The sequence below is a fragment of the Uloborus diversus genome, chromosome 9 (assembly GCF_026930045.1).
Source record: "Uloborus diversus isolate 005 chromosome 9, Udiv.v.3.1, whole genome shotgun sequence".
In the NCBI taxonomy this organism is placed as follows: Eukaryota; Metazoa; Arthropoda; class Arachnida; order Araneae; family Uloboridae; genus Uloborus; species Uloborus diversus.
In genome coordinates this window covers 83235379-83261631 of record NC_072739.1, presented here as the reverse complement: position 1 = coordinate 83261631, position 26253 = coordinate 83235379, and the positions used below count along the sequence as shown (strand labels likewise).

The window sequence follows — 26253 nt, the reverse complement described above, 5'->3', positions numbered from 1 at the left end:
GAGAGAGCGGTTTTACTTTTTTATTTTCAACATTGATGCTGTTCTTTCTTTGAAAGTTATTTATTTACTTTGATGTTATTTATTTATTGCACTTTTCTGGGTAGTTTTCATTTTGCGGGCATATTTTAAAAATAAATATTTTTCCAGAAGTGCGTTTCTTCAATGTAAAAGTAAAAATAAACATTTTTAATGTTTTCCAATAAGCATAAAAATGCATAAAATATTTTGAGCATAACTTTATAACTTTGCAGAATCTTTCAATTTCGGCAACCAAAAGTTCCATGCATATAATCATATGGCATTTGTTTTTTTTTTTTTTTTTGTTTTTTTAATTCACAATTCAAACAATGAAACTGGCTATCAATCAGACCTGTTCTATTAAAGAAGAGAAAGGTGCGTTATTTTTTGTTGAATTCAAACAATCTACAGGAGACCTAGAGCAAAAAGTAAAGTTTTTTTTTTTTTTTTTTTTTTGTGTGTGTGTGTGTGTGTCCTTAGGAGCCATTCACACTGTAATACAAAATGTGTAACCTTACTCCGTAAAAACGGTGGCAACTTATTTCCCTCCATAGCAATGGAGTAACTTAACTGATAAAACTAATGTAACGCTCATACGTTACACCAGTTTTATCAGTTAAGTTACTAGCAAATATTGATGTAACTTTGCATATAAATTGCGTATGACTTATCCTTCCAAAACCCAGTCCAATAAAAGTGCTACTTCCAAAGCTCAAGAAGTAGCATTTTTATCTTCCCAGATATCATTTAACGCATCCTTTTAACTTTAATCTGTATTAATTGTGTCATGAATGTTCAAGAATTTATTTTTCTTTTGATTTTTGAAGAAGAATTGTGTGTAAATGGTGAATGTTTATAACTGTTCTTAAATAAAGATGATTTATCAATTGAAATCAATTTAGGGGAGGGTGGCCCAAAGCGGGTAGGCCTTCGTATGCCCCCGCATGGTGTGTCAGCGGCGATGCGTACGTATGTCGTGGTTACCCGAATACCCCCAAGTTTTAATCAGTCCCAGTAAAGCAGCAGTGAAGCGACATGGCGCAACCAGGCTTAAAATAAAAAAATGATACATTTCAAAAAAAAGGAAGTTTTGTAACTTGTGATTAGTCAAGGACCAGCTTATTTTTTTGATTGTCAATAATATTCCGTTATTCTGACACCATCCACCTACAAACTATGATGGTCATTCCGTTTTTTTTATTATTATTAATTTAAGGTTATAATTATTGAAGTTAAAAACGTGCTTTTGGGCAAAGCGGGTATAGGATTTAATCATGTATTTATTTATAATTTCTTCACTGGTGTGCTGACTTAGATTTTCTGTTTCAATAGGATAGGTATAACTTTAAAAAGTTATTTTTTATTATGGCAATTAATTAGCCTATTAATTTAATCAGTTATTTCTTTATATTTTATAAACAAATGTACTGATTTTAAATTGGATAAGTATAATTTTTTTTATATGTATTTTTTACGATGGCAGGTAGTTAGTCAACTAATTTAACCATTTATAACTTTATATTGGATTGCCAATTGTACCAAATCACAATTAGTTAAGCTTACCCGCTTTGGGCCCCCTTGTAGGGCAAAGCCGGTTTTTCAAGTGTTTGTAATGTTTGATAATAAATAAATATTGGGTTTGAAATAATATAAAAATCACATTTTATTTTGAAGTTCAAGAACCCTGTTAGGAAGTAAACCGAAATTGTTGCGATAAAAATCCAAAAACTACAATTTCCGAGAATTCTTTGAAAACCTACCCGCTTTGAGCCACCTTCCCCTATTGATCTTTAAACTTTATATTTTCCTCTCTGCGCACAAAAGAGAAGAAGGTAGTTACAAAGTCTGAGAACATTTATCCTAAAATTATTACAAATGTTGTTTGAGTTATACGGTCCAGCGTGCCCCACCAGTCGGACCAACGTACCCCACCCGTGGGGCACGTTGGTCCACTTTATGAGGTTCCGTTAAAAAGTTCATGTACAAAAAGTTTATCAATTTAACACTTACAAAAAAATCTGTGGAGTTGAGAAGTGTTTCATGAAAGTTATTGTAGAAAATCGAACTGCTCATGAAATTTCTTGATGAGATAAAAAAATGATAAATAAAAAAGCGGACCAACGTGCTCTACTCCCTTATAGCTATGTCTTTTAAGTAACTTTCCCTCACAGTTTTTCTAGACTTGGGACTGTCGATTCTAGCACTGCATATTATGAAGGGTCTGTTTAGAGTTGATTGTTTTTACTTTGAGATTCGTTTAATGCATTTTAACAGATTTACACGTAGAAACTATTACATGTAATACACACTGTGCAGTTCTAATTAAAAGAATATTTGCAGAAGGTGACAAAAAACCTCACATGGTCCGTGCTGATTCGGTTAGTTGTACGTCCGGCCACTCGGATTCCGGATACTCGGCAGTCTGTTGTACTTGCTATTTTTTTTGAATAAAGAATTTGCCGTGTGTCTGTGCGTCTGAGCAAAATTTCTTGCAGGATGATTATAACTGTTCTACTATTTTCTGACTTTGCTTGCTAATTAACTTTAGCGGAGGTTTAGTATTTATTGCTAGTAGTTACTGGGGTATGTGACATTAAGGGAATGAATGTAAACACCTGTTACCCTGTTGTCTTTCTTCGAGTTATGCACTCACTGGCCAATGAATTAGATACCCTTGAGATTTGCATTTAAATGCATGCTCTGTGCAAGGGTCTGGAGGGAGTTCCATAATATGAAGCTTGTTTTGCTGGCATGGAAGTGGTGCCCTGGTGTTACTAGACGGTAAACAAACAGCCTTACTAGACCTAGATATACTTGCAAATATACTATTTCTTTGCATTGAATATGAATTTACGATTTACGGGGAGATTTTCAATACTATCGATTTTTGATGACGTTTTAAAAATATGACGTAAAATGTATCACTGCAAAGATCTTCAAGGATAAAAAATATCAAAATCTTCCTTTTGATTATTCGTTTGAAAAATAGGCGTTATTGGCCTATATACCCTCCCGGAATTATAATTGTACGTATTGGTCGTTAACAGGAAGTTACCGTTGGAGGACTACAGTACATTCTGAAGAGAAATATTGATGTTAAGGGCAGTTTGAACGCTTATCTCCTGGGCACCCTCCAAAAATTTCAAAACATGAAGATAGCTAGTTTAAAGTGATATCTAAATGAAATACGTTCAAAACAAGCCGTCAAATTCATGCTCAACTGTTGTGAAAAGTGAACCTAGCGTATCAATATCTACAGTCAAGTGATGCCTTCAAAGCCACTGTACAAACATCAAGAAAACCTCTTCAACGGCAGATAGTGAAGTTAAGAGGTTTAACTGAGATCGAAAAGAGCAACCCGCCCCGGTGCTGCTTTACTTAGGGCAAACAGCAGAGAAGATCAAACGGTACTGGCCCGGCTGCGAAGCAGACACACTTGAGCACAACGAAATATGGCTGGTTTCTAGGTTTTTCCTCATTATGTCCCAAATACAGTATGAGTCAAGTCGCTCCTGCCCATATCTTTTCCTGCATCGGCTGTTAGGATGTTCTGCTCTATTCCAACCCTATAACTGTTTTGGAGAGTTTGAAGACACACGGGTTCATGGACTTGGTCTGATGCTTCTGTCTACCAAGTGGGATAAGCAACAACAACAACAACAGAAAATGCAAGGATTAGACACGTGATCAGTGGAGAAGAACTTTCCACTCACGAATCAAAATTCAAAATACTATACTTGGATCTTAGAGGCGTTAGTTTGTTCCTCGTTTTGTGAATCAACGCATGTTAACCGCGCATATCCAGCAAATTATCGAGTATAGGAAGGGTTCTAACATGGTTGTAGGAAGTTTTGATGGTAGTGCAGTTGCTGATATTATAAAAAAGAATGGAATCGTAGACTCCAAATGAGATATTGGACCATCCTTGTGCGGCATTCTATTTTGTGTGGCACTCCCCTCATTGGTTATGTATCCGTTTTGCAGCGAGATTGTGACTCGAAACATACTTCCAATTTGTGCAGAAAGGGAGTTCAATCCAAACACCATCAACAGGTGCTCCAAAATAAGGTTGAGCCTCCGCAAAGTGTAGACTGCAGCCTTATTAAACTGCTCTGGATTCATCTGGATAGGTGCATCAGAAACATAAATATTACAAGCTGAAATCGTATGGAGAATAAATTCAATTCAGTTGAAGTAACATCGGTTTAAAATTTAGGATAAACTAACAAATATAATGCCTCCCGTGTGTGTGGTGGGGATCGCTGCTAAAGTAACTACTTTAATGAATATATAATATTAAAACAAAAATTATATGATGCGTATGCTTAAGTATGTAGTGAAATATGTGTGTGTGTGTTTTTGCTTTAACAAAAGATTACGATAAGAAAGTATATTTTCTAGTGTATTTCTTGCAAAAAAACTGAAAAACAGGGGGCGTATTGAAGTTAATGAGCGGTAATGAACATACGTATACAATGCAGACGTGACGAGAAAGCGGACGATAATTAACTCGCGTATGTTCGAAATGGATATTTAAGCCGATAATACGTTTAAAGGTTCAAATGCATATGGGGATATGCTGAAAAACTAGAATAGCATTCTAGTTATTTTGTTCGAGTTTATTTTTCTTGATATTTTTTAATATGGACGATAATTACGATTTCATGGCCAATAGCTGTAATAAGTTACCCAATCACTGTGCATTTGATATTTGTATCTCTGTGTTAACTTGATTCAAAATGTATATACAAAAAGTGTTTAGAAACAATGTGAGTTCATAGATATATTATTACACTAATAAAACATATTTTTTGTTTATGTGACTCTGTTTTATTTAAATTCAAACATACAGTTATGTGGTAGCTTATAAGTGGCCAATAGCTATACCTTTTCCCCGAGTACTTTTATATTTTAATGGCATACTTTCTTTATCGTTTATTGTGTTATTTGGTGATAATTATATTTTGTGCTAACATTATATCCGGATCTTTAAAACCTACTCTTACAAACTCGTATGACGTTTTACACGCTGGAAGTGACAGAAGCGTCGTTGGGATCACTGGAAACTACCATTAAATTTTTACCACAGACAAAGTCGTGAGGACAACGCCAGCAGCAAATAAAATCGAGAGTGTAAAACAACATTTCACGTACCGAAAATTGTTTGCAGCTGTTTCTATTGTAAGGAAAATAAAGACCTTTGAATTGAATTCGTTTGGACTCGATTCCATCTCTATCTTTCGTCAGTGTTAAAAAAGTTCCCGCGCAAAATTTAATTTGGGTTTACAAAAAAAATATATTTGAGGTCTGTAATCCAACTCAAATTCATTAGACCTCTTCTACACAAGGCGGTTGGTTGAATCAATTTTTTAAAAAGCTGCCTGTCAACTAGTTGACTGGCGTTTTTCGCTGTCTTCCCACGAAGCTACTTAGTTAAATCAACTTTTCTAAAACGCCGAATTTATTCGAGCATCTGCTCCACAACGCTGTTGAAACTGAGCCGAGTTGTCTCAACAGGTTCACTCGTGTGTAGAGCGAGCGCTTGACAATGTCCCAATGAGTTGAATCGACCAAAAGGTTCATTCAACTCATCGGAATGAGAATGGTATGGCGGCGCAAGTGCCTGATGAGTTGACTGTCGTGTGAAGAATGCCGGACTATTCCTTCGCTTTTCTACCTGATTACACATCCTGATAACCGCCCGTTCGAAAGTTGATTAAACTAAGTTGCCGTCAGACATAGCAATGGATAATAAATAGCCGTACGAACGTATGAAGCTTACTTCCACGCTTTGAAAATGGCATGTATGTTAACGAAGCATTCATTTAGTTGTACAGTAGATTTATGCTCTGTATGTCACTTTTCCAAAAGAAATTATTTGCATGAATAGTCAGTAGACAACCATACATTTTCTTTAAAATGTTATAATTTCACTTGTACCATTAAGCCTCTCTCTAACGAAGAAATGTAGTTGAACCAACTTTCGAACGTTGGATTAGGAAGTGTAGAAAATTAAAGGAATCGTCTGTTATCCTTTACACGACAGTCAACTGTGCCCAGTACAACATTTGCTACTACCATAATCATCCCAGGAATATTGCTAAGCGTTCGCTCTACACACGAGTAAACCAGTTGAGTTAACTAGGTTTAATTTCAATAGCGTTATGGAGCAGCTGCTCGAATAAATTCGGCTTATTAGAGGAAAAGTTGATTCAACTAAGTTGCCTCGTGTGAAGACAACGGAAAACGCCAGTCAACTAGTTTACATGCAACATGTGCTGCTACCATTCTCATCCCGATGAGTTGAATCAACTTTTTAGTCGATTCAACTCATCGGGACATTTCCAGGCGTTCGCTCTACATGCGAGTAAAATAGTTGAATGAACTCAGTTCAGTTTTAATAGTCTCGTGGAGCAGCTGCTCGAATAAATTTGGCTTATTAGGAGAAAAGTTGATTCAACTAAGTTCATTGGCGCAGCGAAGAGGGCGAAGTTGGGGGGTGAAAACACCACCCAGAGCCATCGGTTTTAACATAAATGCAAATTCTAATACATTAGTTTATGCATATGAAAGGACTGTTTTGATTTGAAAAAAACTTCAGAAGATATTTATGATCAAGAAATCCCCTTCAGAAGATATTTCTTACTGCTCTAGTGACTAAGTTGCCTCACGTGAAGACAACAAAAAACACCAGTCAACCAGCTGATATGCATCATTTTCGAAAAGTTGATTCCACTAACCGCATCGTGTGTAGGAGACCTAATTCTGAAAAAATAATCACAAGCTTCATTTTCCCGATGACTTATTACATGAGCTACTTACTGGCGCTTCATGTTCTTCACAATCACCTCCACAGAAGGATACACGATATAGTCAGACCTCGGTATAAGGTCACCCCGCATATAAGGTCACTTTTCTTTAGTCCCGGTTCATTGAACAGGAATTCTATGTTATGAATTATCAGATATATGGTCAGATCTTGAATGCCGTAATCACTTATAAGGTCACTTTTGTCTGACCTTTGGGTGATTTCAATGTCACACAGTTTGAATTCTAAGAATTTTCCGTGGTATACGATCTTTAATTCGTGAAAAGTTTTTTTTTCTCTCAACTAACGTAGTATAAAATGCAGACAATATAGCATAGAAAATGGATATAAAGAGTGATACTGAAGTGTTGACAACACTCACTCGAAGCATAAATATCACAAGCCAATTTTTGAATTTTAAAATTTCTACTTAGTTAAAAGATATATTAAACTGACAGCTTTTAACTTATTAAAATTTACAGAGATTTATACTATTTATAAACTTTATTAGCTTTTGAATCGGTTATAAGGTCCCTCCGTTTATAAGGTCAGTTCCGGGAAGTCCCAATGGGTGACCTTATATCGAGGTCCGACTAGTTAATCCATATTTCTTGTGAGAAAAATCATATTTTTTTCTCACACGTTTTCCTTAGAGCAGACAATTCTATCAATTTGAATTTCTTTGTCCCCAATTTTTACATCAATACAAATACTGCAAAGACGCGAAAAAAAAAAAAAAAAAAAATGAAACTGCTGCTGTTTTCTCAATATATAGTCAAGTAGCCACTCGTTCTGTCACGCTTGTCGGCAGACAACAGCTATATATCCGAAAACGTGATATAACTGATGTCATTAAAAATAATGATCCTTCTAGCATTCAAGTGATTGATATGAGCGATGAACATATCCGATAATTATAGTTTATTTGGCATTTGGACGACTTTTTTATGAAAAACAACGATAATAAAAACATCTACCTACTGTTTTTTTTTTTTTTTTTTTGTTTTGTTTACAAGAGATTTAAATTATTGCTTTTTGACAAAATAAAAATTTAAGCATTTTCCCATTTTTCAAAAATATTTTTTTCTGAAATAACATTGTCGAAAATATGGGGCGAGCTGCTTTTTTTTCTTTTTTTTCTTAATTTTGACTTATTTTCTCTCTTGAAAAATATTCTTGAAAGACATTCAGTCGCTGTTTTCATTTTCACTGCCGACGTCACAAGTGACATCGCTAGGGTTATCAGAACAAAGTTTCAAGACATTGCTAAACTTAGTCAAATGAATATTTTATTTAACTTACAATTCCAGTTCCGCTAAATTACTCGCAGTGAAAGTTCACCAAAAGGCAAATCTTGCCAAAAAAGACAACCACGCGATCCGATCCAAACTGGCTGTCTTCACTTGTGACGTCACACGATGAAACATTGTGTTTTAGAAATCTGAAATTCAGAATTTTTTTTATTTTTTATTTCCAATGGCACATTTAAAGACAGTTGAATATCAAAAGGATAACAACAAAACTATAAATGAAAACGAGCAATCCAATAGCGTTCCCAGATGGATGTCCGAGTGAGAGCAGGACATCTGGACAAATGAGGCATGTCCATTAATCACACAAAGTGCAGAAAGGGTCAGGAACCACGTTGATACGACAGAGATGTTTTCGTAGGCAATCATGGCCAGATAATAAACGAAACATGGCGATAGATTTCATCCTAGGCCAATTAGGGACATTCAGATTCAGCTCAAACCATGGTTTATTGCTGTTGCGATTTTTCAGTTCTTCGTGAAAAGTGTCTTTAAAGATTTTCTTTATTAAGCTTTTGATGTTACTAAATGGAAGCTTAGGATTGGTTCTCTGAAGAACCGATGCTCCCTTTTTGGCCAAAAAATCGGCCATCTCATTCATTACCTTGGATTCCACAGTGGGCCGGAATCCACTGAAAAACAACTGTCTTATTATTTCTGGCAAGCCGGTTAAGGAGCTTCAAACAATTATCGGTGGTTAAAGTTCGGGAGTGGCTAGGTGTATCGATAGCTTGGAGTGCAGCCTTTGAGTCCGTTAATACAACTGCTTTTGAAAAAGAGTCTAAATGTGACTGGAGCTGTGACAGGGTCTGGCAAATGGCAGCAATCTCGCCATCGAAAGCTGATCTATGGTTGCCAATAAAGGTGTAAAAGGAAAAAAGTACTCAGTAAACACGAGCACCGGTATTAAGACATCCATTCACTTTAGAGCAGTCAGTATATATTCTCAACCATTTCTCTCTGGGGTAACAGGATTCTATTGTTTCGAGAGCAAGAGCTCTTAACACTACATAAAAAATAATTAAAAATAAAATGTTGGGGAAAGAAAAGTAATTTCTAGCTCGTTTTTTTTTTTTTGGGGGGGGGGGGGGGGGGCTTCTATCAACTTCAATGACTTAAAGTAATACTTTCGACTGAACGAAACATCTATCGTAAGTTTAGTTTTTTTAAAAATTGGTATAGGTAAAATCATGATATTGTAAAGAAAATATATGATTTCCTACTGACTTGTCACACATATTATTATTATTTTAAAACACAATGAGGTTGTTTCCTTCAGTCAGAAGTACTACTTTTAGTCACTGAAATTGGTAAAATAAGCGAAAAGAATAACATGCGTCCAGAAAACACTTTTATTTTACCAGTATTTAATTTTTAATTATTATCATTTTTTTGATGTCAGAAAACCAAAATGCTTCATCGTGTGACGTCACAAGTGATGAAAGCCATCTTGAATCTGAGGACGTGGTTGTCTTTTCTGGCAAGGTATCGGCTTTTAATGATTTTTTTTTTCACCACGAACAATTTATTAGCGGAACAAAATTTGTTAGTTAAATAAAATATTCATTTAGTGAAGTTTGGCAGTGTCCTGAAACTTGATTCTGGTAACTCAAGTGGTTTACTTACTTGTGCCGCAGCAGTAAAAATAAAAACAACGGCTGAATGTCGTTTAATTTTTTTTAAGAGAGAAAACGAGTCAAAATTAAGAAAAAAATAGAACTTACACAATGTTCTTGACCATGCCCTTTTAGAAAATTATTATTTTTTAATAGGAACAACCCAATTATCAGGATCTATACTGACCTTCAGTGAACTGAGATACAAGATACAGGACCCCTAAGTTTGCTATTCTGTTTCTTTAGGTACAAAAATAGCTGTTTTGCTTCGGCACAAAGAATAAGCTGTGCATGTGCAACTAATGAGCTAATCAAGTAAAAGCTAAATGTTATTTCACAAGTCAGACCCAAATACTGCAGTTGACTCTATGGAATTATGAGATTTCAATTATGGCAATTTTTCGCTTTCCGCAGCCAAATTTGAACAATCAGTTGCCAAGCTTCACTGAAGGTCAGCCATAAAATGTAGAGTGGTTCAACTTAGATACTAAAGGATATGCTAAAGTACTTTGGTTGATGCTCAATACTTCGAATTAATTGAAAATATAGGAATATTGGTTTGAGAAATGTAGTTAGTTGGGACTCCTTTTTTCTATGAATTTTTGTAGGTCACAAGACTTTTTTCAAAGAAAAAAAAATATATGTTTTTTTTTTTCTTTTTTTTTAAAGTTGGGAAAGAAATTACCATAAAAGTTTCAACTAAATCATTACTGATATTTAAATGAGTTGCCCGATTCAAATAAAAATTTTCTCTTAATTATTGTTTGCCAAAATGTATGTTTTTACACTATTACTGTAAAAAGTAAGCCGTAATTTTCGTGAAAATTAAGATATAGGTGATTTCACGAGCTGAAAATTTCGCAAATTTTATATGAGCAGAACAGAATGTTAATTATAATGCTGAAATATTTCGCGAAGCTTAAATTTTCGCGATTACAACGGGCTCGCGAAAATTGTAAGAATTAAAGCCTCGCGAAAATAAGTGCTTTTACAGTATGCACTCTTCAGATGAGCCAAAGTAAAATAATTTAACACCTCAAAACTTTTGAATGTTAGTTTTCATAATACTAGTTTCGTGATGGATTTTCTTTTCGCGGATTACATCAACCTAAATAACGTAAAAAAAAAAAAGTTTTCCTTCCTCCTCTCTTTCTTTCTGTTTAGCACATCTTTAGAATCGCCCATCATTTTAGCTTGGAATGCATTTTAAAATTCCGCCTTTGATGAACCGTTGCGTAGTAAAACTTTTCTTTAAAACAATTGCTTCCAACTCATCGCAAGAAACAAATGCGGTTACTTTAATTCCGCTGCTCCTTACCGATAAAACATTTCACAAAACCGAAATTTCGGCACTCTAACAACTTTTATAATGGAGCCTCTTTTATAATGGGGTGGAGCGAAGCCAATACTAGATGAGCGAAATAAATTTAACCTCGGGTTTTTTCCAGCGCGTGGTACGTAATAATGCAGAAAATAATTTTTTTTCCCAGAGAAACTTGAAAATTCGCCTAAAATGAGCTAGCCTTGCATTTCTAACTTTTCTCCCCGTGCTTAAAAAATAATAATAAAACCCGCGGATGTATTTTTCCCTATTCCCTTTTAAGAAAAATGTAATAACGCTTTTAGTGAAAAAGAAAATAGGGGGAGCTAAAGTTTTTTTATATTATTTATGTATAAATGTATAGCGGGTTCTTAGAAACTTGCATATAATGAAGGTTCGGCCTTTTCCTATTAAGCCCATCAGATGAGCATCATTTTTTGGATGAAACATGCAGTTGGCGGTGTAAATCTTTTTCCCGATTCACCATCATAAGTTAACGAGAATGTTTTGAAGATACCCTATTTAAAGTTTTAGTTATTTTTTATTTTGCCTTTTTAATTCCTTTCGTGATTCCTTGGATACCCCCTTTTTTTGGTAGAAATAAGGAACTGGGATGCCGTAATAGGCATGGTCATTATTTCTTCTTCGCATTTTGTGACATTTTTTGCAGATCTGTTTTATGTATTTCTTTCTGTTGTGTTTTCGAATTTCCACTATTTTATTTTCGTAGCTTGGGAAAAGTTTGAATAAAAATGATTTTATATATGTTTGATATTTTCAATCATTAGTTATAGAAGTAATTTGCGAAAAAGAAAGTTGTTCCTTTGTATTTTGATTTCAAGATTTTTATTTTATTTCATTGCCGTACATATACTTGAAGCAGATTTTTTCAAGCATTAGATTTTAACAGCTGTAAAAGAAGAGCAGTAACTCTTAACAGCTAAAGAGAATTGGATCAGGTATTAATTGACATAACGTGCAGAGGAACAAATCGTATGCCGAAGCTTTACCAACTTTCGACGGTTTTCTCGATTTAATTCTGTTCAAAAACATTTAAATTACATCATATAAACATTAAAAAACATTATAATAATGGTACAACGAAAAATATGAAACCGATACTTTTAACTACGATTTTGAAAAAAATATTTATTTTTTTATTAAAATAAGGGTAATTTAAAAATCAGAAAAAACTTCAAAATTCTTACGCTCGTGAAGCAGATATTGGGCCACTCCACCGTCACTTGCAGGACAAAAGAACGCTTAAATTTCATTAACATTTTGTTATATCTCTTAATATTTTAATTAAGCAGGGTTAAGCAATTTTTTTTAATCTTCGCAGTTGATACAAAGATACTCCTGACACAGTTATAGTTCTTATTAAACAATTTTGTTATTTAAAATTAAAATTATTTGCGTGCGTCACGTGCGGGATATCCTCTTCTCACGGTCGGGTCAACCTCTTGTAATTTGATTATCAATTAGTTAATATTTTGCTCTATTAATGAATTAATCTACATAAATAAAACAAAGAATATGTGTGTATGTATGTACCCTACACAAATCCACAGTTTACATTGGATCTCGACTAAATTTGGCAGGGAGGTATGTAGGCACCCGAGAAGGAACGTAAGCTGGTTTTCGAACGCCAAAAAAAAAAAAAAACGAACCGTTCGAATTTTGATTTTAGGACCCGAAAATGGCATCAAATGCCTCTTTCTACCCGAAAAAATTATCTGACCAGTTCAATTCTGGCGCCAATCGAAAGCCTGCGAAAAATACCCATTGAGTTCACTCACTTCCTTCGAATTTCAGGAAAAAAAAAGGCTGGCACCTCAAAAGAAAAAAAAAGGTTAAAAAAATCACAGAAAAAAAAAATTTAAAAAGCACTGCTAATAAGCCTAATGGAACAGAAATTTTAAATCGGAAAACTATCGTTTGCGTGATCTCATTTTGAATTAGCGTTCAGAAGGTTTTTTTCTCAACTGTGATTGAATAAAATTTTGTTTTTGTTTTGAGATTAAAAAATTTCCTTTTTGATTACTATTTGGCGATTTATCTTCTTCCTTTTTTCTTTTGAGTTTTTAGTGTGTTGCGTTTAATTTATTCGAGAATTTTTTATTTGCCGTTTTCTTCCTTTAAGAATGATTATTTTGACGAGAAATTCACAATTTTTTTTCTTCTCTAATTGAAGCCTGATTGTTGAACATGCGTCACTTGACAAAACTTTTATTTTTGAGGTAGACTGTGCAAAGCCGGGCAACGCAGTTAGTCAATATAAATAGAACAAAGAATATATTTATTTGTGTCTGTATGTTCCCCATACAAATCCACAGTTTTCGTCGGATATGGACCAGATTTGGCAGGGAGGTGCTTGGGCACCCGAAAAGGAACGTAGGGGCGTTTTCGAACGCCCAAAGAGTACCGAACCGTTCGAATATTAATTTTAGGGCCCGAAAATGGCATCAAATGGCTCTTTCTACCCGAAATAATTATCCGACCAGTTCAATTTTGGCGCCAATTGAAAGCCCACGAAAAATACCCTTTAAATTCACTCACTTCCTTCGAATTTCAAAAAAAGTAATGACAAAATCTTTTGCTTAAGGAATCACACATTCATTTGTAATTTGTTAAGGAATAAAATTTTTATCATTACCCTTTTGAATTTTTATTTTTAATGAAATATGTGAGGCGTCACGTGCTTAACAAAATTACCGTTTTCTATGGAATGGCTCAATTTTAAATATTGGATGCATGCAAGCAAATATAAAAGATCTGAGTCAGATATTAATTTCAATAACATGCAGAGGAAGAAAATGTATACCAATACGTTACCAACCCTTAGGCGGAAGATTTAACAAAGTTCAATAAACATTTAAATTAATGGTGCAGCGACAAGATGAATCAAATGCATACTTTTTTCTACTATTCTGACTGATTTTTTTTTTTTGTAGTTTATTTATTTCAAAAAGAACCATTTTAAAATCAGAATCGTTACAAAACTCTAGCTTTATCTAAATTGGTTAATTGCGAATCCTGGTCCAGTTTGGATCATATGGTGTCCCTCTTCAGCAGAATGTACTTAATCACAATTACTCATTAAAAATATTACTTACTCTTTCTATATTTTGAAACAAGCAACTGAAGTTCAAAAATATTTTAAACCAAATAAAAACTCCTCAGAAGCTCAAAAGAATGTGCTGGAGTTGCATCATGATATTGTTTCTCTCATACTCATTTAAGCCTACATCATATCGTAATAAAAGCATTGGAAGTTATAAAATTTGTAAATATATCTGAAGTTGGAAGACTATTAAGATATCAATGAAATGAAATGTAACACTATTATGTACTACTTTTCCAAAACCTTATGGTTTGCCAACTTTATTTTTCTTTTTTCTGTTCTTATCTGCTGTTTTTTCGCATACTTTACTGTCTTAAGATATCCTGTTTATCTAGGTAATAAAATCAAGAAAGCAATCTTAATTGGCAACCTCAATCTAAATTTAAATATATATATATATATTTTTTTTTTTGAATCTACGACTAAACTCTATCTCACCCAAAGTCTGTAAAAAGTGAAAATATGTTTCTAACCAAAACCCGAAACCATATTAAAATCCTCATTGAATTGTTGAACCTTTGTGTAACTTTAGGTAAGTCGGAAAAGTTAAATGGTCGCCTTTTTTTTTTTTTTTTTTTTTTTAATTTTTTGTATTTTAGAGCTAACTAATTTTGCCGGTGTTATAATCCTGAATTTTTCTGAACAAAACCAATCAGAATTCACTTCGATAACTTTCACGTTTTTGTGTCAACGAAACTTTCACTGACAAATATCCATTGGTTGATTTACTATTGAGGTAAACATTATACCATTTATGAGGTGGTTATTTCACTAGTTCCAGATAAGTATCTTACTCTAAACCAGCAATCACGTGTATGTGAGAGGCACAGAAGAGCTGAATTTGATTGTATTTCTTACGAGGAAGTATTTGCTTAAATAAAGTTTTTATCAAATCTCAACTAATTGAAGTACAAATCATCAACTAAGCTTTACACTTCAGAATAGGTTATACAGAAAACACATGCAATTATTCATGTTAGGATACAGAGCACGACTGCTAAAAAGTTAAAGATCATGATCATTTTATTCCATTTATACAGGGTGTCCGAAAAGTACTTGACACATTTTAAAAATTCGTTTTAGAAAAGCATCAAACTGTGCAGTTTGCGACGTAATATTTCCCAAGTTTAAAAAAAAATGTACATGTATGATATCATAAAAAAGAGAAAGAGAGAAAGGGTGAGAGAGAGAGAGAGAAAAGTTTAATTTTACGCAATTGCTGTATCGTCACGGTAAGAAAAACAAACGTCATGTAAGGTAGAAATACATGAAATACACCTCCAGCTCAGTCATATCCAGCCGAGGACTGCAGTTTCGTGCTTATTAGCACTCATCAGCCCGGCGTAGGATTTCCAGCTCAGTTAATCTTATGCCAGGCTGATGAGTGCTATTAAGCACGAAACAGCAGTCCTCGGCTGGAAATGACTGAGCTGGCGGTGTATTTCATGTATTTCTGCCTTAGCCCTGCTATAGGGTGTAATTTACTGAATGTACCTGCCTTGCCTTCAATATTCGAGTTGAACCGAACCATTGCTTCGTCACTCGTCTGGTCAGTGCGAATTCTGTATTAGCTACCAGTTCGTTTGGCACTCTAGGCTTCCTTATGAGATTTTCCACCCCCGATCTCAGTCACTCCTATTTCGGGCTGATGAGTGCTAATAAGCACGAAACAGCAGTCCTCGGCTGGAAATGACTGAGCTGGCGGTGTATTTCATGTATTTCTGCCTTAGCCCTGCTATAGGGTGTAACTTATTGAAGTCATGTAAGGTGTTTAATCATTTTATTAAACAGAAAGCAATACTTTTCATTACCCGAGTTCAATGCACTGTATGTTGCTTGAACCCCATCTAAACAGTGCTCAAGTTCATCCCATATCCGCATACGGTATACACATTACAGAAAAAGCTGTTGCTTTTCTGCTTAAAGATATGATTCATGACCTCACATCACGTTTGGTTTTCTTACTGTGATGATCAGCGATTATCTATAATTACACTTTTTTCGTTTGTTTCTTTTTTTTTACAATATCATAAACAATTTTTGAACCTGTGAAGTATAATGGGGCAAACTGCACACTCGTACGACAATTTGTTGCTTTTTGATATGAATTTTTAAAATGTGTCAAAGACTTTTCGGAAATCCTGTTTAATTACCTTCTTTCTGATATTTTTCACAGTGGTATGAAGTAGATTTGGACCTTGTCAGCTGCAATATGAGGGAACTATTCGTTGCAAGCGAAGTGGACCAGGACACTGAAGATTTTTTGGAAAACAGCTGTGAAAAATCTGACTGGGTGATGACTCAAGTATTTCATTCCCTTGTAAGGAGCATTCTTTGCTGGTTCATGACGAGGACGTCCATCAATGGGCAAGTTTATTGAAAATATTTTTAATTTCTTTATTTGTGTCAAAAGCAATTCTACATTATTTGGATTTAGGAACATTCATAAGAATTAATTTAAAAAGGAAAAGCTTTTTTAATTTTTTGAACGTAGGTCAAGTCATGATTTCTAGTGTTAAGAATGTGTCTTTTTTTTAATTCCAACCCTTAATGAAATTAAACTGGATACATATTTTGCATTTGGTGTCTCAGTTTCAAAAATTTTCGAACTACGATTCTGAAACTTCTGAAGTTCTTCGTTTCGAAGTTAGACAAGCAAGGCACTTTCTGTTGCTGAGTTATCAGCAACTGTATCATCAATTTTCTTATTTGCCAATTATTGAGTTCCAAAATTTTGTTGAAGTCTGCACGATTATGGTTTATTTGATTATACTAAATGCTTAAAGAGTACTTAAAGAAGCTTTGCAATTTTTGTTGCTTAGCTTCTTGTTAACAGCACTTGTACAGCTGTTTTGCTTATTTGCTAACAATCAGCAATGCCGCTCGGATTTACGATTTTTTCAGAGCCGGGGCAAAAACTTGGAACTGCCACCGTTATTAGTCTTTCTTCAAGTTCTTATGTTTAGCTTCAATGAAAAAAAAAAAAGACTAAAATTTGCTCCCCCCCCCCTTCCCCAGAAGCTGCCGCTCGGGGCAAGGACTTGCTACCCTCTAAATTTCCGGCATTTGTTATCCGAGTATCAGTTCCAGAAATGTTTTGAAGTGCTGACTGTAAGATCATCGTTTACTTGATTATTCTAAATTGAAAGAGGAGCAATGCCCTCTATGTTGCTCAACTTCTTGTTATAACAACAATTGTATCATCTATATCACTAGCAGTTATACTATTTTCTAGTCGTCGTTTTGAAACATTAAGATCATGTAATGTGAAATGCAACATTAGTCATGTTTCATAATTATGTTGCTTAATCTTTGACTCTTGTCAAATCTTTGTTATCTTTATTATTATTACTTTTTTATACTTAAGTAAGGAAAATTGCATTCTTGGAAAAAAAACAACGGTATCGATAACCATAAACAAAGTAATTTCAACGTCATTCCTAAGTGAAATTCATAGAATTAAGTAAAACTAATTTACAAACAGTGACGTACAGACAGAAAAAGAAAGTTTACGTAGCCTCTTTCTTAGTTAATAACTTATTAATTACGAAAAGATACATTTTCTGTCATCTATTTAAGAGCCATTTTCTTCTTTCATTATGAACTGGAGATTGAATATTATCAATTAACCTTCATTTGCTACATTTTCCAAGTGTCAAAAATTGTTAATGATGTGTGTGTGTGTGTGTGTGTGTGTGTGTGTGTGTGTGTGTGTGTGTGTGCTTCGGTTTCAGTGTACGTAATTGAATCGGTAAAAGATAAATATTTGTGGTAAGTAACTTCGAAACAAGATAAAGAAGAAGATAGTTTCTACTTTCTGCTTTAAATCGTCATTTAGGAAAAAAAAGGTATGATTTTGACTTCTGCTATACCCCCCCCCCCTTTTTTTTAAATTTTCAACTTGTTGTTTTAAACTCATTTTCATTTGTCGTTTAGCTGTTGTTTCATTTTTATATTCACTCCCACAATTTTACCTCTAAAAGTTTATCCATTTAACAGCAGAAATTTGCTTCATTTATTTTTGAATGGTAACAAAGCGCTGCAGTTTAACATTAATGTGGAATTACATTAAAACTGTGTTATTCTCTTGCGCAAAGTTGCACAAACTCATTTTGTAGGTACTACATTGATGTGTGGAATGTGTTGATTTCAAAGTGTGCTATTTTTCTGAAAATCATTGAATTTGTGATAATAGCTGAAGAATGCCATAGTTAACTACTAAAAAATACAGTGAAAATGGAGTATCATTTTTTTTTTTTTTACAATTTTGAAAGTTTGAGTTTATGCTTCTCCATTTGGTTTAGAATATATCATATACTACATCGAAATTGTTTCGAAAAGGCTTGAAGTATTTGTTTTATTAAGAGTTGTCAGCTTTAGGAACTTTTCTTTGGAGGGGGAGGGGTAGAGAGGTAGGGGCAACCGTAGGAACTTCACCCGCATCTTCTGGATCTCTGATTGAGACAGAAAACATCCCCTGTACTATACATCTCATAATTGTATTTAATTACAATACGTTAATTCATTGCCTTGTTTTTATGTTTTATAAAATTTATAAAAGTTTAGTGAAATTACGATCCTTCATAAATTGAGGTAGATTTACAAACTATAACTACCGAAGTATTTCGAACAATCACAACATCTTGGTATGATTTGAAAACTTTGAAACATTTTTTCGTTTTTTTTTTTTTTTTTTGAAATTGTTTTTATTTTTATTTATTTATTTTTTTTTTCAAGTGTGTATGTAATCTTTGAATGCAAATATCAGAAAGGAGAGAAATTATATGACCTTAAATGAGAAAAATTTTGTACGAGGGTGCAACAGAAGACAAAAGTGGTGGGCTTGTGCATTCGTTGCATGCGGGTTGGAGGCTATTATTGCTCACGATATAATTCTTCACAAAATCTAATGCTATAATCCACATTTTCCGATACCAAATAGCACCGTAGAAAATACTTTCTCGTACTTTCTAAAGTTGCATCAATCGAATTTTCTGATTCTTCAACTGAAATATAATCACACCAGAATAATGATTTAGGAGCTGAGAGCGAAAGTTTATGGGGAAAGCCAGTTGAATGCAAAAATAAATAAATAAATAATAACACCAGCAAAAATGGCCGAAGATGCAAAGCAAACAACGTCTCGGTTGGTTCAATTTCCGTTCAAAAGCGTTTTCATTCTAACCTGAAACTCAAATCTTCGCCTTTTCTACCCCCTCCCCTCTCTCCACGTAACCGTTCCTCAGTGAGAAGAAAAGAAAACCCCTCCCTTTCACCCAAACAAACACACCAAAGCTAAAAATAAAAATAAAAAGTGGAAAAAAAAAAGTCCGCAGAAATCCCTCAGAGGGAAATATCTTTATTCCTGGATTCCACCACAATACAATCGCTCATTATTATGATCGGAAAAATTCCTTATGCCCGTTAGGAAGCCCCCGACTGCCCCTTCTTTTGCTCATGCGCAATCAAACTTTTTTTTTTTTTACCAAACACCTTTTACACCGTTGGTTCTTTTTTACATATATAAATCTTTTTCCATTATTTGAATTTTTTCGATAATTTCGCTTGCCCCCTTTTTTGGTGCCCTCCCCTATAAAAGGCAGGGCCAAATTGAAGCACAGCCTGCAAGCTTACCTGTTAAAAAACGAGACTTCTGATATTTTTCTCATTATGTACATATGCGCTTTTCTCTTATAGATATATTTTTTTCTTCTTGAAGCAATATGGTAATGATACATTAGCATTTCAATGCCGATACATATATATATCTTCCTTCATTTCCAAGTCTTTCACTTCTCTGTGCTTTTGTTGTTTGTTTTTGTTTACTTCTTTCAAAAATCTCGGCACATTGAGCAGAACTTCTCAGTTACGGAGACACAAAAAATAAACAAAGAGGAAAAATTGTAATTCAGAACTAAACAAATAAAGTAAAAATTGAAAATCTAGGCGCATTTCGATCTGGAATTTAATGCATTTCTAATAGCCAATAAGCAGCATTTTTACGAAGACAAGATCCTGGCATTTAGCCAAGGCGGAATACGGATGAAGAAATCATGAGTCTCCAATGGACAGCAAATATTGAAATCAAAATGTTTGAACAAATAGAACCGCAATGCTTTTTGTCGCAAAGACCCGTGTTTTGTGTTAAATTTAAAGCAAAGTAAACTATTAATTATCTTTATTTCGTTTTTATTTTTACTCACTTTTAATGAAATTTTGCTTCAAAAATTTTTTTTGAAAACTTTCTAATTGTTTGAAAGAAATTGCCTTTTAGCTGCCTGCATCAAGAAGTAAGTTAACGCTGAAATCTTGTTATACAAGAACCTCCTCTTCAAAAAGTCGAAATGGAACTATGTGACACAAATAGTAATATATAATCAGATATAGAACTATGTGACGCAAAAACAGACAGAAGAGTAACTATATAAATTTAACTAGACCGAGTCTAGTCAATTAAATTAGACTGCTTCATTTCTTTCAATCAATGAATGTATGTTTTGACACTTTCTTTCTGATGCACTAAAGATAATAAACTTCCTTAAAACCTCGAAAGTTTGTAGTTTCCATTGCAAATTTGCCTTATTACATAGTTCCACTTCATTTTCGTTTTTTATATTAACTGATAATTAATTATTAAAATCTATGAAGCGGCGATTTTTTCCAAAGCTTTAGAAGTACTCATAAATAGTATTGGAATTAGCTCGAAGCCGTAAAAGCGTCTTGGAATCGTGTTATAACTGCCGTAATTAATTTTATTTCGAAACCCCAAAGGTAATCATCGCATAATCAGTTACAAGTAATGATACTAGCTAAAATATAAAAAAACTTGAAGTTAGTGTTGCTTCAATATTACGGTTGTAACTACAGTGAAATCCCGTTACAACGAACTCTAAAACGAAATATTCGCTGTAACAGAATGGTCTTTAAACTTGCTTTATTTTTTATAAAAGTGTTAATTTTGAAATTCTACACTCTCTAATATACTTAAATCTGCAACATTTACCTTTACCAACGATTTAAAATCTAATTAAACACATTATTTACTCTGAAAAAACTAACAGAAAAATATTGAACACTTAACTTTTATTCATTGGTAGTCATTACAAAAGGTGTTGCTATTTTCTTTTGTACGAAAGATTTAGTTTCATAGGACACCATAAAAAATTATAATTTATGAATATCAATTATACTGACCACAAGAAAAGTTGAAAATTTGCTGACCCTCCTGCGAATTCGCAGGGTGCCTTACGTTTGGCGCAGAAACCGACTGCGCATAGCTAGATACTGGCTTCTGTTGTCACACCTCAGCTTACGTTTCAGTATGAGTAGATTTCCACTTTGAATGGCTCTGTTTGAAGTACGAATGAAGTTTTCACGTTACGACTTGTGAAAGTCGTTTTTTAGTTTCTGAAAACAGCATTAAGTATAAAATATCGAAGTGACGTTGAGAAAAACATTTCGTTGTAACGAATTTTTGAAAAAAGTCGCTTCGTTGAAGTTATTTTTTTTATATATTCTCTTAATGGGTTTTAAGACGAGACCTAACGTTTTGTTCGTTGAACGGAAATTTTGTTGTGTCGGTACTCGTTGTAACGGGATTTTACTCATTTTATTTAGAAACCTCAGAAACCATTACCAGTGTCTATTAATGAAACTAGATCAAAGTTAAAAATTTCTTGACATCGTCTGCGTTGTTATTACTTTTATGTAGAGACCACAGAAACAATCACCAGTCACTAAATGAAACTACGCCACAGATGAAAAGGTTTCGGCTTCTTTAGCATTGCTATTAATTGTGTTTAGAAACCACAAAAACAATCACCTGTCACTAGTAATGAAACTTGGATCAAAGTTAAAATGTTCTTGTATCGTCAGCATTGCTGTTTATTTTATTTCGAAACTTCAGAAACAATCACCTGTGACTAGTAAGGACGGTTTCGAAGTCTCAGAAGTCATTCATCCGAAAGTAGTGACAAGGTATATACGAATTAGAGAACAGCTTCAAGAACTATCAAGACAGATGTGCAAAACAATTTTTATGTTACGTTTAACTACTAAAAGTATATAATGTATTTAAATTATAATTGACAACTTGAAAAAAGTCGTTTTATTTTAGAAAATTTGAAAAATCTTTATCAGCGTGACTATGATGACCTAAACATGTTTTTAAAAACTCCTTAAAAAAAATTAACAAAAATCTTGAGAAATCGTCAAAAATGGCTTCAAAACAAAATGAAAGGTATTTTACTTCCTTTTACAAAAAAGGAAGTACTGTATTCGCGAAAAAATTTTCGCTCAAAAATCGACCTTAATTTTTATTTTACTCACCCCCGAATGAATATTGAGTTTTTTTTCGACTCGATCACACATGCATAAGTGCCTAAGAACGTATAGAAACGCGAAATATCCATAATGATGATTCCCGAGTTAATTACAATGAATTTTCTCGTGACGTCTGTTGTACGTATGTATGTATGTGCGTATGTATGTCGCATAAGTGAAGAACGGTAAATCCTAGAAAGTTGAAATTTGATACGTAGACTCCCAGTGGGGTCTAGTTGTGAACCTCTCCTTTTGATTGCATTCGGGTGTTTCTAAAGATGTCTTTTGCCCCTTTTTGTGGGGAAATCATTGTTAATTTCGATGTAAACTCAAGTGGTGTTATAATTTGGCGGACACTTGGTGATATATCGCCAGTCTTTTGATCGCCAAGTTTTGTCGCCGACTTGGTGATACATTTGGCGATTTTTTTTTTAGAAATCTTTTTCAATTTGGCCACTGCTGGGGATATTTAGAGAGTAAACTATGGAATGACATTAAAATTGCCAGTAATGGGGAAATGACGTTAAATCGGAGTAAAAGGAAATCATGTGATGCACACACACATCAGCTCGTTTATTTTTAATTTCGACACAACTGTTTTATATTACCTTTTAAAAGTATGTGAATCGTTACTTTCGAACTTTTACCTTTTTTTACTTAAATATTAACAATAATTAAAATAATGATGTAATTCATTGAAATACCTGATAAAGATGAATGCACAACCTATTAGTATTTTGTTACAATCTTTAAGAACATCAGAGTTACCTTGCGTTATTAATTGTTTTAATTTTAAATATTAAATGCGTAACAACCAAAAGCAAATTCTTCCGTTTTGAAATACTCGTATAAAATCAATATTTGTTATTGAAGCATATTTAAAATAACAAGACTTTTTCTTTTACATCACATAAAATGTCTGAAATTCGCTTCAAAGAATACAAACCAACATTTTTCTTGTAATTATTTATTTTTTTATTAACAAAATTTTTTTAAAAAAGTGATTGTCACTTAGAATTGGCAAGAAAAAAAATCACTAAAAATATTTTCCAAAATATTCTACGAAACAAAGAAACTAACTCAAAAATATTTTTTTATCTTGAAAGCGAATGAATGGAAAATGAAAGAAAAGAAAAAGAAAACTGTATTTTTCACACACTAGTTCTTGATGGAACTTCTTGTATAATTTTTAAAATATTTATGCGTGCCGTACTTTGTAAAAATATAAGTAACTTTTCAACACATATCTGATGCAAAATATCTGGTTTTACCCCAGTTTTGAAAGTCCAATACCTATTTTGATGCTACTTTCACCATAAATTGGTGTAGAAACTGTAAATGATAACAGTGGTGTTTACTTTGCTCACAATTCGAAAACGGTTGGATGTAAAGACACCTGACAAGAAACTTTTGTCTTTTCGCGCATAAGCTCAACCTTTTTGCATTGAAAAAGGAGTAAATTATAACCCCGAAACTCGTGTCTCTGTAAATGTGTGTGATTTAACATTGTAATATTTTCTTTTAAATTATTAAAGTTTTTAATTAAATAATTTGGGTCCTATTTGCCAGTATAACTTAAATCTTTTTCTCCATTCATTCATTCAGCTGTTACTACCATTTAGCATCGCTTTTCATCTGTACATCTGATAATTTTTTACTCGATCCTTCTATTTTATTTACAGTGCTGGCCAAATTATTATTAGACTAAGACTGTTTTAAAAACAAATTCTTTATTGATTACATAACTATAGATATATTAACGAACAGTGAAATAATTATCTAATACTTAGTATGCAGTCCCTTGTTCTTGATGAGCATTTTAAGTCTTTTTGGCATACTTTTCACAAGGTTTGCACCATTTCTTAACTTTTTAAAAAAGGAGGTAAAAAATTGTTTATACTCACTATTATATACACTTACATACACATACTCACTAATTACCTAAAACTAACTTTAAATATAACAGAACACACTAATAAAAAAAACTAGTGAATTGTTTAAGCTGATTGAGGTTATGTTCCTGGTAGGTAGATAAACAAAGAACATAAACAAAGCAGACAGTGCTGCCACCTGCAAACATTAAATTATGCTAAAATAACGTAATAATCAGTGTATAGGATGTACTGTACTATAACAGTAAAATAAATAGTATTTTAGTACAAATAGTGTGAAAAAAAAAAGAAACTCTAGTCTAATAATTTGACCAGCAGTGTATATGAGAAGGTGCTGTGCTAGTTTGGCATTTATGTGCTCATTTTTCTAAACATTTGTAATCCCATTTTTCTAAACTTAATTGTTATATCTATGGGCATCCGTTGCCTTTCTTAGTTTTTTTAAAAAGGTAGGCGAATTTTTCCTCACTTACCAAATTAACTGTTTAATGTCACCTTAAATGTTAATTTATCTCCTTCCATGGTTCTTGTGGTTTGTATGTCATCTACGTATCCATATATACGTATATAACACAATGTATTTAATTTTAGTGTTTTTTTATTTGATGCATTATGTTTTCTTACAAAGACTGATATATTTATCACCCATACTTTTGTGTAACAACGTTTTAACATTTTTATTTACATATCTCCTTAGTCTATGTATTTCTTGTTGTTTATTAAGCTTCTCTATTTTCTATCTATTTATGCACCTTGCAATTTATTTTTTATGTCTATTATCTTTCTACTCTATGTATGTCTACAGCGGTAGCGTCTGCGTGGCAGGTCGTGGGAAGTCACCAAGACCTCCCAAAATCCAAACAGACATCATTTTTTTTTCTTTTAACTTAAATGATGCCTATTGTCTTTTCTCTTTATAGTTGTGGCATATCTAAACTGGCAGCATTGTGAACGCTACACAGATCATAGTCACACCATGCAAATGCTGTCAAGTTAGGTTTGCCCAAATGTTGGTATGCCCTCGTATTTTATCATTCGGCAAAATTCGGAAATTATTTGTTGAACTGAAAATCCTCCCCCCCCCCCCAACTCTGAAAATTTAAGTTAATGGCGCGTCTGGTCTGGAGGTTAACATTAGGAAATTTTAAATCTCACTCATGACAACGCATCTAATGCAGAGGATATTAAATGGAATATTGTGCCTTTATTTTTACTCAGAAAATCTTTAGAATTAGTTGTTTAATGTGTCGCAAAGTATCCTCAACTAAAATTGTTATAAACCAACTTTTTGAAGAGTTTTAATGAAACTCATAATCTCCTGCGAAAGTCAACTCAGGAGGATATTAGGATAAAAACAAGGCTGGTTCGAAAAAAGAATAAAAATAAAGGGAAAAAAAGGGGATACTGACGAAGTTCGATTATCCATAGATATCTTTCCTTCCTCCCAAACAACGATAATCCTTTTCTAAAGCATCCAAACGACCTGATTTGCATAAAACTCCACTGCAAAACTTCTCTCCCCTTGGAAAACTTTTTCCTATAAGAACAGAAGGAAAAACCTATTAAAAATTTCCCCACTCCCCCAACCTTGTGCGGGGGCGGATCCGGGCTTGTGTTTTAAGTTATGTGTAGAGGGGGTGTCGCATTAAGAAAAGGAACGGAGCTCTGCTGCGCCATTAACATAAAAGTTTGAGAGCCAATGTCGCCTAAAACTGACTTCATCCTTTTGCATACCATTTATATTTTAGGCGATAAACAGTAGCAGTGCGTGTATGTACGTTTGTATTTTCTTTTAGCTTTTCCCCTTCCTTTTAATTTTTTTCCTTAAATTTTTCGGGCTGT

At 33.6% G+C, this 26253-nt stretch overlaps 1 protein-coding gene across 1 annotated transcript in view; it reads left to right on the top strand.

The window, feature by feature from the left end:
• The window catches only part of LOC129229400 (protein-L-histidine N-pros-methyltransferase-like), a 378419-nt gene that overhangs the window by 43564 nt on the left and 308602 nt on the right, over positions 1-26253 (top strand). The window contains exon 2 of the mRNA XM_054863701.1: positions 16374-16564. Coding sequence (XP_054719676.1) covers positions 16374-16564 — 191 coding nt within the window. The remainder of the gene's footprint in view (positions 1-16373; positions 16565-26253) is intronic.